The 13,927-nt window shown below is 36.1% G+C and overlaps 1 protein-coding gene across 1 annotated transcript; it reads right to left on the minus strand.

Moving 5' to 3' along the window:
• Positions 1-5,891: 5,891 nt before the first annotated feature.
• Positions 5,892-12,763, minus strand: LOC112783274 (CDPK-related kinase 6). Its single transcript, XM_025826152.2, has 11 exons — positions 11,766-12,763; positions 10,326-10,456; positions 10,049-10,090; positions 9,822-9,930; positions 9,624-9,702; positions 7,715-8,011; positions 7,465-7,574; positions 7,233-7,337; positions 6,938-7,000; positions 6,461-6,628; positions 5,892-6,370 (listed from the first exon to the last, which is right to left on the minus strand). The coding sequence occupies exons 1-11, from the start codon at positions 12,330-12,332 to the stop codon at positions 6,221-6,223; spliced, it is 1,821 nt and encodes a 606-aa protein (XP_025681937.1). The 5' UTR covers positions 12,333-12,763; the 3' UTR covers positions 5,892-6,220.
• Positions 12,764-13,927: the final 1,164 nt, after the last annotated feature.

Here is a 13,927-nt window from a genome sequence, read left to right on the forward strand (position 1 = left end):
TTCAAGTAAAGGAAACATAAAATGCAAGAAACCTCTTGGCAAGTAATTGAAGGCTAAGGCTACCTATCCTAGTCATTGACCACAAACATATGACGATTATGAAGAGTTAATCCTACTTAGTCAACCTTACATCGAAGATAAGTCAAATAGGCATAGTTAATTTCAATCCTTAAGTCTTATGTCAACACTAAGGGGTCACATAGAGTCAAGGGAAACCAAATCAACTAACTCACTCTAATATATCAAACAATAATGGACATCAATGACTCAAGGATCACCAAAGTCATCAAATTCAAGCCAAGAGTGGAGAAAAACTAAGTAAAAACTAAGCCAAGCATTTTATCAAACACTTGGTGTGCATGAAAATAAAATAATCTTAAAATGCATTAAAAATAAAGTCTAACTACCAAAAGCAAGAAAAGTAGAGATAACAACTAAAGAAAGCAATAAATGAACATAAAACATAAATTGCATTAATTGAAATTAAAGAAATACAAGAGTGTTCATAAAATGGAAAATGACATAAAAGAGAAATTAAGAAGAAGAACTAAGAGAAGTAAGATAATAAAGTAAAGAAACATAAATGAAATTACATTAAAACAATAATTAAAGACCGAAATTAAAGAGAAATTAACTAAACCTAACCTAATTCTAGAGAGAGGGGAAACCTTCTCTCTCTAGAAACTAAGAGAAAACATCATAAAAGCAAACCCTAATTGCCCCCCTTGTTTCCACTTGAATTGGGGTTGAAATAGCTTCAGAAATGAGTTGGATTGGATTTTGGGGGCCCAGAAATTGCTGCCAGTGAGTTGCAATTAATGAGGTCACATGTAGGGACCTGTGTGGACGCACAGATGTCTGCGTCCGCACACATGCTGAATTCTGACTTGTGTGTACGCACAAGTACCTGTGTGTACACACACTTAGACTTATGTTCACTATAGCAGATTGCATATCATTTTGAAGTCCCGGACATTAGCTTTCCAATGCCGCTGGAACCGCCTCATTTGGACCTCTGTAGCTAAAGTTATGACCAATTTAGTACAGAGAGGTCAGGGCTGGCAGCTTTCCAAATCCTTCATTTCTTGAATTCTTCCCTTTTGCATGCTCTTTTCCTCACTTCTTCAACCCATACTTGCCTTGAAACCTGAAAATCACTTAACAAATATATCAAGGCACCAAATGGGATTAAGTGAATAAAATTGACGAAGTTAAGCGCAAAAGAGCATGTTTTCACTTTCAAGCACAATTTAGGAAGAAATCTCAAAAGCATGCTATTTAGGTGAATAAATGTGGGTTTATGTGATAGAATCCACTCAAATCAAACCAAAATATATTGTAAAATATGGATTCATCAAGCTCGTTTAGGACCGAGCTTCCGTCTCCTCTGCTGTACAGATCGGGATCTTGGGTGCACTGACAATTTGTGTGCCATGAGCTCGGAATTTATCCCGGGCATGTCGGAGGCTTCCCAGGCGAAGAGATCGGAATTCTCTTGTAGGAGCCTTGTCAGCTTCTGCTTCAAGTCTTCTTTCAAGTTGGCTCCTATGTTGGTATTTTTTCCGTCCTCTTGCCCGATCTAGACTTCTTCGGTCTTCCCTCTGGGCTGTGGTTGCAACTCTTCTTTAGATCGGATGCCTCCGAGCTCAATTGTATTTACTTCCTTGCCTTTACCCCTCAGGTTTAGGCTTTCGTTGTAGCACTTTTTCGCCAATTTCTGATCACCCATGATGGTTGCTATTCCTTCTGGTGTTGGAAATTTCATGCAAAGGTGGAGGGTGGATACCACTGCTTCAAGCCGATTTAGAGTCATTCTACCTATTAAGGCATTATAGGCCGAGCCCACATTAACGACTATGAAGTCAATGCTTAGAGTTTTGGATTTCATCCCCTTTCTAAAGGTTGTAGGGGTATGAATCCTAGGGGTTTTATGGGTGTATCCCCCAATCCGAAGAGGGTGTCAGGATACGCCCTTAACTCCTTCTCGTCCAATCTCAACTTATCAAAAGCTGGTTTGAACAGGATGTCTGCCGAGCTCCCCTGATCTACCAGGGTTCTATGTAGATGAGCGTTAGCAAGAATCATAGTGATTACCACTGGATCGTCATGTACGGGGGCAATACCCTGCCCGTCTTCTTTTGTAAAACAAATGGTGGGGAGGTTGGGTAGTTCACTTTCGACCTGATAAACTTCCTTTAAATGCCTCTTACGAGATGATTTTGTGAATCCTCCTCCAGCGAACCCTCTCGAGATCATGTGTATGTGTCGTTCCGGGGTCTGTGGTGGTGGGTCTCTCTGATCTTCCTCATCTCGTTTTCTCTTTCCATGGTTGTCCGACCTTTCCATGAGATATTTGTCAAGCCGACCTTCCCTGGCCAGCTTTTCTATCACATTTTTTAGGTCGTAACAATCATTTATTGAGTGCCCATATAACTTGTGATATTCACAATACTCGCTACGACTCCCCCCCCCCCTTTTTTATTCTTGATAGGCCGAGGAGGAAGTAGCTTTTCAGTGTGACAAATTTCCCTGTAGATGTTGACTAGGGAAACTCGCACAGAAGTATAAGAGTGATATCTCCTGGGCCTTTCAGGCCCGACTTCTTCTTTTTTCTTGGGCTCTCTCTCCTTCTCCTTTGATGGGTGAGAGTGCCCAGGTCGCCAGCTTGGTTCTCGTAGCCTAGCGTTTTCCTCCATGTTGATGTACTTTTCAGCTCTTTCTTGTACATCACTCAAAGAAGTCGGATGCCGTTTCGAGATGGACTGAGAGAAGGGACCTTCTCGGAGTCCATTTACTAGGCCCATGATTACTGCTTCTGTACGCAGATCTTGAATTTCCAAGCATTCCTTGTTGAACCTTTATATGTAGTCTCTTAGGGGTTCACCGGCCTCTTACTTTACCCCCAAGAGACTGGGCGCGTGCTTGACTTTATCCTTCTGAATTGAAAATCGCATAAGAAACTTATGCGAGAGGTCGTCAAAACTGGTGACCGACCTTGGGGGGAGGCTATTGAACCATTTCATCGCCGCCTTTGTCAAAGTCGTTGGGAAGGCTTTGCAGCGAGTAGCATCAGAGGCGTCAGCTAGGTACATCCGACTTTTGAAGTTGCTCAGGTGATGCTTTGGGTCAGTAGTCTCGTCGTACAGATCCATGTCAAGGCTTTTGAAGTTCCTTGGAACTTTTGCCCTCATTATGTCTTCATTGAACGAATCTTCTCCCCCCAATGGGGTATCTTCTCGGTCAGCGCGAGAGCCCCTACCTCGAAGATTGGATTCCAATATTAAGAGCTTTTCTTCAAGCTCTTTTCGTTGCTCAACCTCTCTCCTTAGGTTTCTCTCCACTTCCCTTTGTCGCTCTAGTTCTTGTTTCAGCTGTTCTAACCGTCCTTGGTGGCCATGAAGCAGACCCATGAGATCGGCAGCGTGAGGTTGCCCCCCTTTCTCTGGTTCGTGCACTTCAGAGGGGATTCCCTTTGGGTCTTTCACCCCTGAGGGGCCTTCTTGGTACTGGTTATCCTCTCCTTGCAGAGTTATTATGGCTCTGTCGTTATTAACTATATCTTGATGTTCTTGCTCAGATTCGGATGCAGTGTGTCCGTCCTCGTTCAGGTCTTCCACTATCATGCGTTGATCTCCCAAGTTCCCGGTAACGGCGCCAATGTTACGTAGGTAACCTGAGATAGGTGGATTGGGCTTGTAAGATTGGCCCAAATGACAATGGAAGGTGGTCTCTGACTCGTTCACGATCGGGAGCCGCCGTCCGAGTTGTGTGTTTGAAGAATGGGGGGTGGTACTTACAAAGACACTCTGATGCCTAAGTTAGCAAGGGGATAAGCAGGCTTTTAGAGTATTGGAACTTGGTTTTACCTGAGTGTGTCAGTGTATTTATAGGTGATGATCCAATAACCACCGTTGGAGTAGTTCCACTTCTGAAGATGGATAACCGTCCCTTTATCTTAGGGTTGTTGGGATATTGCTTCTGGAAGTGGATGAGAGATCTTAGGAGGCAGTTACTTATTTGAATAAGTGTTATCTGCCAGCTCATGTCGACCCCGACCTCTTTGCGGAGGGGCTTATGTCGAGTCCGACCTCTTTCATAGAGGTCAGGTATAGGGTGAAGGCCAACCTTTGGGTTGAGCCTTTTTGGCTTACTTGAGTCTAGACCATAGCATTGGGTCAGGGTATGAACATATTATTTAAAGAAGAAGAAAATGATTCACACATATGTTGTACAAATAATGCTTGTACACATAGGAGTATCAAAAAGGATTATATTTTATACTTTGTGACTTTTAAAAGTTAGAATTATTTTTGAAAATATATAAAAAAATATATTTTAAAATAATTTGTACTTATTAAAATTAAAAAATTTAATATAATTTTATATATCAATAATATCTATATTTATTCTTATTCTTTATAAAATTTATATTTATTATAGTCATTTTAAATTCAAAAAGCAATTTTATCATAATTATTGTAGTTTTTGTTTGTAAAAAATATTTTGAATTTAGCAAACATACTACTATTATTTTTTAAAAAATTATATTTTAAAATCTAATTTTAATATATTACTTTTTAAAAAGTTATCAGATCGGGCCAAAGTCATATATAATTTGTGATCCAACTATCCAAACTAATCCACTCGCTATTAAATAAAAAGTATTATGTCTATATTTCATATTAAAAATTAATCACAAATAATTTTTTTGTATTTATATATAGATATATGTATGATTTAATTTATTTTTAATATTTATCTTATATTTATATATTCTATAAAAATAACTAATTAATAATTAATTTTTTTTATACATTTAACATAGTTATAAAATATGCGTAAGAATATCCAAAAAGTATATGCTTAATCAAAAGATATAAACCCATCAAATTTGTTGGCGTTACATGGACATCCTAGAATTAATATCTTTAAGATATGAACAAATAAAATATTTAATTTAATAGTACCATCTTTACTTAAGATAGAATACTCAGTGCAAAAAATTAAGAAATTTAACGGCAGCGAAACAGAAAATGACACTTGTGAGATTCCTGTCCTCAGAATGAATCCAGAACGCGTCATTGAATGGCTGAAAAAAATATTAGAATGGGAATAAAGTAATAATACATCAATATTTATGTCGGGGGAAAAATATTTATTTATGATAAACTGCTTAATTTCCAAGTTTATGGCATTTTTCTTTCCCACTTTATTTTTTATTTATTTTATTTTTTTTATTCACTTTGATTTCAAGTTTATGTTTCGCATTAAAGTAAAAGATGCATTGTTTTTGAATGATCCTGTTATTCTTCAAAGTTTAACATCCTAGGCAAATCAGCAACTTGGAACCGCAATGTGATTCAACTAATTTTGAAGTTTCTAACGGGTGATTGAACTGGTAGAGTAAAAAATTTAAAGATTCCTTTAAGTTTTACCGAAATTAAGATAAATATAATAAAATAATATATTTATGTATAAAATATATAACCTTTTAATTTTTTTGTATTTTATTAATTTAAATCGATTGTTTAATCTTTAACCATTTTTTTTACTTTTTTTACTAATTCACTATTAATTCGTTTTTATTTTTTAACTTTTTTTACTAATTCACTATTAATTCGTTTTTATTCTAAGTCAAACTGATTTGATAATCAATTTTTGATCAACCCGGTCAAACCAGTCAATTAGATCCAGTTCTCACAACAATGCTAATTTTAAAACAAATAGCTAACAAATTTGTAAACATGATCCCGTATAGTTCTTACGAGAAATTAGATCTTGTATTGTTTTGAATAAGGATTTAGAACAAAGTAGAGAGGAATATGAAATTACGGCATAAGAACTTGACTTGACCCAAGTTCTCCGTCGCATTTCTCTACCATATGATGAAGTTGACCAAAGCATATTCGTCTTTAATTCTTCACAAGAAACCTTACAACAAAACAAGTTGCATCTTGTGCTCACAAGTAAAATAGGAGAATTTTTACTTTGCACCGCAAATCACATGACCAACAAAACAATATGTTAGCTCTCTTTTGTTCTCCGTGATCCAGTAATATTCCCAAACCCACAAAAAGAAAGAGAAAGGAAAAAAAAAAAAGAAAAAAAGACGAAGACCCCTCTGTACTATTTTCTTTTCAAATTAACAAAATAAAAAAATTAAGAAAAGAAGACACGAACTAATTTCAACAAGAATTACAATAATAACACTTCACTTTGGCTATACTACCGGTCTGTGATGTCTCGTGTTTGAACTGCGAAGCGTCACGCCGTGCAAAAACTTTGTGAATCCGACGAAGCTGAGTTTTCCATCGGATTTTCGGATCCAATCACCCATTAGAGCATAAGCTGAAGGTCCCAAACTCATCTCCTGAAGCATTATATGAAAAATGAGACTAGTTTAATAACTTTTGCACAAAGTTCATAACTATTTGGATGGTTATGAAAAGGATTTGCAAACCTGTGCCAACTCCTCTACTGAAATAACTCGGTTCCCCGCCTCTTCAAAATGCTCAAACGCTGTGGTAGCCATGTTGTCCCAATCCGGATGAACCTCCAGCTGGTATACACTGATTGCAGCGGCGCAGAACTCTTCGAAGTCCATATTTTTATATGAGAGTGCCTCCATCTTATTTCAAGAAAATATGCAAAGCAGATTTTCAGTATTGCAATGCAATCAAACAAAATATTGGATTAACTGTTATTGCCGATCCCCAGGGTTAAGCAAGATTTTTCATTTGTCAACTATAACATCCTCATATTTTCACTAGAGTCAAATAATAGGTCCTTTCTTCCACGTATTCTAATGCTTGTACAAAGAAAATTTAGCATTTGATTCGTCTTAACAAGGTTATGTGGAGCAATAATTTTCAGCATGTTAAATTAGAAACAATCAAGATACTATATGTGTCTAAATTACATATCGCAGATAACTCACCAAATGTAAAATCTCAGGGACCCTTGATTCCTTCATGGCATCAGTTGAATTTTTCATAAGAGCCTGCAATTTTATATGAATTCCGGTTAATAGATTGAGTAAAGAATAGAAAATAAATTCACCCACAATACATGAACAACAGAAGACAAACTAAGGCAAATTAGTTTGCTGGAGCTAGCAGATGACAGTCATGACATAAGGATGTTATATAAGTTTAACAGCTAATAATATCATATTTTTAGTTTTAAGAACGTATCTTAACATAATAGAGGGATCACAAAGACCATGAACATACCCCTCTAAAATTATCGAGTGAAACATAGCCGTCTTTTGGTTCCAATAGGCTAAACTGCGCTCTAAGGTAGATAAGTTCGTCTTCTGTCAATGCTTTTGAGAGAGCCTGCATTATGTAAATGAAAGCAAAACGCAACATTATTCCTGTTCCATAATTCCCAACGAGCACCCAAAGAGGGAAGTGGGAATGATAAAAGATGGGTTAGTTTTAATGGGAGCAAAGAGATTACTACCTTCAATGCTGCACGCTTCAAAGGTGAGGCACGCACATATGACTTGACTAACTTGTAAATCAAAATATCTAAAGGAATGGGAACGTTTTCATTCCTCAACCACGGATGAGCTGCAAATACCAAGGTAATTCTTTATCAGAAAGAATCATGCAATGAGGTTACTAGTGTATTAGTGTATGTGTGAGTAATTTCAAATATGAGCAATCAATTGTTTGTAAACACTTTTTGAGCGAGACATTCTGAGGCATACTTAGAGCTTGGGCAGCAGTCATCCTTTTCCTGTGGTCCTTGTTCAATAGTCTCTTAACAAAGTCTTTAGCTTCTGGTGATATTGATGGCCAAGGTGTATCGTCAAAGTTAGGATTTGCTCGTAACACAGACCGGAATATTCCTGATTCAGTGCGTGCCCAAAATGGTCTACTTCCACATAACAATATGTACGATATAACTCCAATACTCCATAGGTCTGCCTCAACACTGTAAGATCTATGCAGCACTTCAGGTGCGACATAGTAGGCACTGCCAACAATATCATTGAGGCGTTGATCTGCATAATAATTAAGTGTCAACAGGAAATTGGTAAGCGGGATCGAAGAGAATTAAGCATTTTGTTAACATGTCTCAATTTAAACCACAGTATATAATGGCATTACTTAATTAGTGATAAAGATATTAGGGAAATTTTCAAATAAATGCTCTCCCACCCTCATTGCTAAATGTCACCTAGAGTCTGGCAGAGGTACGAAGTGAGTCACAAATTGATATTGAAAAGAGTGCTAAGGATATACAACAACAATCAACAACAAAGCCTTATCCCATTAAATAGAGTCGACTACATGGATCAAACGATGCCATTATGCCCTGTTATATATCATGTTTACAGTAAGACCGTTTACACATGTTAGGATATGTACCCAACACAAAGGAGCAGTAAGGTTGGGAGGAGTGAAAATAGGGACTGAAAATTGGAAGGTAAATGCTGGAATGAAAGCTGACAAGGTATTAGACACAGCATAACAGCTTCGCTCATTTTCATTCTTCAGTTTTATATCACCTATCTTCTACTAAGCAATGGGTTATACGCTACCACACTTAAAACTTGAGTTACATCTACATTCTTAATTCAGCTGAGATGAAAATAGCATAGCATAGCATATCAAAGACAATGTTTTGGCCAACCACCAAGTAGAAGATGCCAAAAGGATAGAGAATACAAACGCTAGAAAAATGCATATCCAATAGAGTTCTGTACAATCTCCTTTCTTCACCCATAATCAATATTTGATCATCTTAACATAGTATATTTACTATTAGGCATTTATTCTTTTATGTATATAAATAGTATATCGAATATTTGACTTCTATTCTTTTATGAGGTTGGTATGGACCCTTTAATATTGGACTTTTATGCATTTATTGCCTGTGGAAAGCCTTCACTAAGTGAAAAATAACAAATGAGAACCTAGCGTAAGCATCATAGTAAAATATATAATGGGAAAAGGAAGGGGAAGTAGATAGTAATCAAACATAACAAAGTCATATACGGGAATTTGCAGTGTTCAACAAAGTTACAAAACAGTTAATAATTCAACCGGAAATATTTAAGCAAAGATAAAGAATATTAAACATAAAAATCACAAAAGTTAAGGTGAAAGCTAGCTTCATACAGAACGTGTTAATAAATTTGGAGAACAAATCTAATCACATGCATTATCATAAAAAAAAAATGCTCTTTTTGTTTAGCACAAGCACGTCAAGTATCTCTAGTTAAGATATGTATCAGATATATCAAGCAAATCGAAAATATTATAAAAAGTAGTTGAGTTCTTAACTACTATGAATACAATTTAATTTTAGATGTCTACACTACATTGAAGGCCAACAAAATGGGGCATGGTACAATATTACTACTCCGTTGCACCACACCCTCTTTTTGGGGGTATGCATTCTCCCTCCTCCCAACTAGTCTCCTCACTAGGGATCGAACCAAAATTCTCCCTGGGTTTATAATGTGCCTCTAGCACTGCACTATGAAGTTTGGGTGTTGGACTATAGAAAATTAACATGAGAAGATACTACACACAATAAACCTATCAAATTGCATGTGCTGTATTATACTGTGTGATAATGACTATATTAAGTTAATCAGTCATAAATACCTGGTCTAACAAAATCAGATAGACCAAAATCAATGGCTTTCATCAAAGCATCCTCTTGTTTTGAGAGAAAAAGGAAATTCTGCAAAGCATGCAAAATATACATCGTGAAGCTGTATACTAGAGAGGTAATTATACTAAAGGAGGGGGAAAATCATTCATTCATAGACATGAGAAAAGCTGTTGTTAAAAGCTTCATACCTCCGGTTTTAGATCACGATGTACAACTCCTTGGAGATGGCAAAAGGCAACTACATCTAAAATTTGTAAAAGAATAACTTTCGCATCATCTTCTGTGTATCTTCCCCCTCTGTATCAAATAATATAATACCAAAATAGAATTATAATCATGTAATTCAAAACCAAACTTCTGTAAGAAAAAAATACAGAGTGCCAAGAACAAATGGAAAATAGCACTTCGAATTTACCTATCTAGAATTCTGTCAAGTAGTTCTCCACCCTCACACAACCTGATAAGAACAAAAATATAATAAATTTCTCTTTCAATTATTGTATGTTTGTACTAATATTTCCCAGATACGAAACTTGCCACGTCATTAATATTCTTGGAACCACAAACCAACGACAAATTCCTTATACCGAATAATCATAAAATATATCTGGATAGAAACGACCCTTCCAACCTTTAATATAATAAAATCTAAAAGGAATGAAAGCAATTTTCAGAAAGGATTGTTCACATACTCCATTACTATGTAGACATTATTGACATCCTCAAATGCATCATGAAACTTGACCAAATTTTTATGACCAGATAAGGCCTTCAACATTTTCACCTCCCTCCTAACATCTTCAATTGCTATTGCTGAAGTCATCTGCCATATAAAAATCAGTTTATTACAATAACCATTAACCAAGCCAAATTTAAAATCAATCGTAACTTAACAAAATCAAAGTTCAATGAATGCTGACATATGTCATGAAAATAAAATAAAATATCTATGACCGCAAGAGCACAACAATTCTCCCAAGTAATTGATTGACTAGTAGAATAGAATAGAATAGAATAGAGTCATCTTTTAAGCTGCACATACTTTTTGCAGAAAAATCAACCAGTAGAGGCCAAGTAACTGAGTTATCTTATTTGATGCCCATAGGTTTGCAACAAAAGGGCTCGTTAAAGCATTCGTCAATAGGTAACAATTGTTAAGTGCCAGCATCATTGTGAGCCATCTATCTTATAAACTAATCCTCCAATTTATCTCCTAAGTTCTAATGGAGAATGAAAAACAAGGCATGACATAAGCTTCTTAAATCTACAGCTAAGCACCACTTTGCTTCATTGCTTCTTACAAACTCCCAGCTCTCTATCCCCATTCTTTGGCAAGAAGGCAATATCACTACCAAGATTTAACCATTTGAGCCAAAACCAATTGGCCACTGATAAAGACAATTGCAAAATATGTTTTTGATGAATCATAGCTCCCACATAAATATCTTCAGCAAAAGCCACATCTTTCGACAACTTCCACTTTAGAGGTTACAACTTCATCTTCTCCTTGCTTCTCCAACAACTTCTAACAATCCCAGTCACATATTCCAAATCACTTTGTTGTAATGCTCTAAGAAACCAACAAGAAGTAAGTAGTTGAAGGCAAAGTTGTTCAGTCGCTTTACCCCAGAACTAACCAAAGTGCTAGCTAGCATTATTAAATTATAAAATCCTGCACTGTTTAGATTTCATACTTCTGAGTTTTGTATACTCTTCTGGTGGTACTAGCACTGACTTAGAAACTGCCAAAAACAGCTATTAGTTTACATCCACAACCAAAAGCAAACTTCGAACTTTAGTACACAAACACACCAGCAGATTCCATAAGGGGGCATACATCATTTTTCCAAGTAGAGAACTTGAATGCAAAATTTAATTCCAAAATTTCACGAACAAGTAACCACTAATTTCGCTAAATCTTCACTACACTACTAACACCTAATTACAGTGCAAAAAAGGGTCACAAAATTCAAGAGCTAATAAAAAATTGACCAATAGTCAACGAAACCAGCACCAAGAAAAACCGTATCAAATGATCTTCACAATTCACAGTTCAACATAGTAGCAAAGACAAAAGCCCAATTTATACCTGATCAACATACATAAGAAATCACCAACAAGAATCTTCTTACCTTAGCTTTGGATATGATTTTAACGGCAACTGATTGACCCTTAAGGTCACCCTTCTTCCCTTTAGCCCAGCAAGTATGACCAAAATGCCCTCGACCCACTTCCTTTCCTAGCTCGAACTTCGCACCAAAGTTCTTAAAATAACCAAAGCTCTTATCAAGGGACCGCTCTCCACCTTCTGCGCCGGCACCGCCACCACCCCCTTCACCTTGCTCCTCCGGTATGGGACCGTCTTTTGGCTTCGTCTTCCCCTGCCTCCGCAGCAGTGCCGCCATAATCGGCTTCGCCGGTGACGGGGGAGGCAGCGGCCAACGGAATTTTCGCCCTGGCGTCTTCGCCGCCGGCGACGACGCCACCCCCGGCGGAAGCGGACTTGTGAAGGGGCTTGTCGAGAAAGAGTTCGCCGGAGTACTCCTCCCGGGAGTGGCCGTCGAAGCATCGCTGACGCCAGACACGGAGTTGTTCCCTACTGCTACCGGCGCCGGCGAGACATGCGGCGGTTTGACGTGGTGATTGGCGGCGGCGCCCTCGTTGTCGACAGCGATGCTCTTGCTGCAGCAATGGCCCATGGCGGTGATCGGCGAGAAAAGTCAAAGCCTCAGAAGCTCCAAAAACGTCGCCGGAGAATTTGAGAAAAAATAAAAAAGAAGGAAAAAAAACACTGTAGAGAGAGGAAGTAAAGAGAGAGACCGAGAGAGAGAGAAGAGTTTAATAAGAAGGAAGAAGAAAGAACTAAGGAGAGAAAGGAGAAAATTGAATGAAAAAAAAAAAAAAAAAAGGGGGAAAGTGAGAGTTAATTTTTTTTTTTTTATTTTGAAGTCAGAGAATTAATTTGAGCTTAATATGGAGACAGTCCAACTGTATTCATTTATTGGGTGAAAGTAAATTGCTTCGTTACGTTGGTTGGATCTTTTCCTTATGTTTTGAATTGAACCACCTCCCTATAATTCCTCTTAAAAGTTAATAAATCCAATGGGACTATTTTATATTTCTCAACAAATTTCATAATCATCCATATTTTTAATCTTTGTAATATTATATTACTATTTGTTATAATCATCTTGCAATGATTATTTTTTTGGTTCTAAATATATTTGGGGTCGATAACCATATGATTTTCCTTTTGGATTTTGTGGCCATTTAAAGTAACAACGATGTAAACACCACATACCGCGTAACTTGTACCAATATTTTAGTGTTTTTGGATTTCAATGTGTTTTTAACTTTCTATTGCATATTGTATGGTTTTTAAATTTTTACTTTTTATTTCCAAGAATCCTTTGTCCTCTTTTCTAATATTGTTGATAAAAAAAGGGTAAAAAATAAGAAGTGTAATATTTTTTAAAAGATAATTTTTTTTGTTAGAAGTAAAAGATAAATTAGCATATTTATACTCTTATTTTTTATTTTTAAAATAATTAAAAATTAATCTAATTAGCTATCTTTTTAAATCTTAATTAATATAAATAAAACAGAGTTAAAATCGATTTAATTAATACTGAATGTACTATTTTTTATTTAATTAAAAATGTTTAAGGATAAAGATGAACTCCCTCTTTTTATGCCATTGCATTTTTTTAAAAAATAATATAATAATGAAATTTATTGTCAATACTTTTTTTTTTCATGTAACTTTTCATGGGCTGGCGAATAACAATGTTGAGGAGACTGTGTCAATGTCTTTGGAGTACAGAAGAATATACGAGGATTTTGCAATTGAACAAAAGAGAACTCGTTGCTTAACAGAAACTTCTCGGCGAATGGCATCACATAATCATTGACGTTATGTTTCGGTAAGCTTTTGTATTTTTGTGTAATACTTTTTTGTATTTTGGGTTTTATTTGGTCTTCCTTTTGGTTGCCAATTTGAACATGATAAATCATACGCCCATGCATTCATACAAGCGACCTGAAAAAGTTAAAATCATATTCATCAAAATCAAACTAGTAAAATTGATCCGGTCAAGTATACTTATTTTTTCTTTTGATATTAGATTATTGGATTATAGGTAATTAGTATTTTTTTTCATTACAGAATAATTAAATTTTACAAAATTACATCTACTTAATCTTGGTATTATGGATTATGATAAAATAGATTTATAAAATTAAGAGATGAATTTTATAAAAAAAAATTGCAGAGACAAAAATTTTTATTGGTCAA

This window comes from Arachis hypogaea, chromosome 20 (genome assembly GCF_003086295.3).
Source record: "Arachis hypogaea cultivar Tifrunner chromosome 20, arahy.Tifrunner.gnm2.J5K5, whole genome shotgun sequence".
Taxonomy (NCBI): domain Eukaryota; kingdom Viridiplantae; phylum Streptophyta; class Magnoliopsida; order Fabales; family Fabaceae; genus Arachis; species Arachis hypogaea.

Bases quoted from the DNA above. Each gene is read 5' to 3' on its own strand.
- LOC112783274 (XM_025826152.2), bottom strand. From the start codon at position 12,332: ATGGGCCATTGCTGCAGCAAGAGCATCGCTGTCGACAACGAGGGCGCC. The intron at 8,012-9,623 runs GTATTTATGACT...ATTATTATGCAG, and splicing joins ATCTGATTTTGTTAGACCAG to ATCAACGCCTCAATGATATT. The intron at 7,001-7,232 runs GTATGTTCATGG...ATAAAATTGCAG, and splicing joins CACTCGATAATTTTAGAGGG to GCTCTTATGAAAAATTCAAC.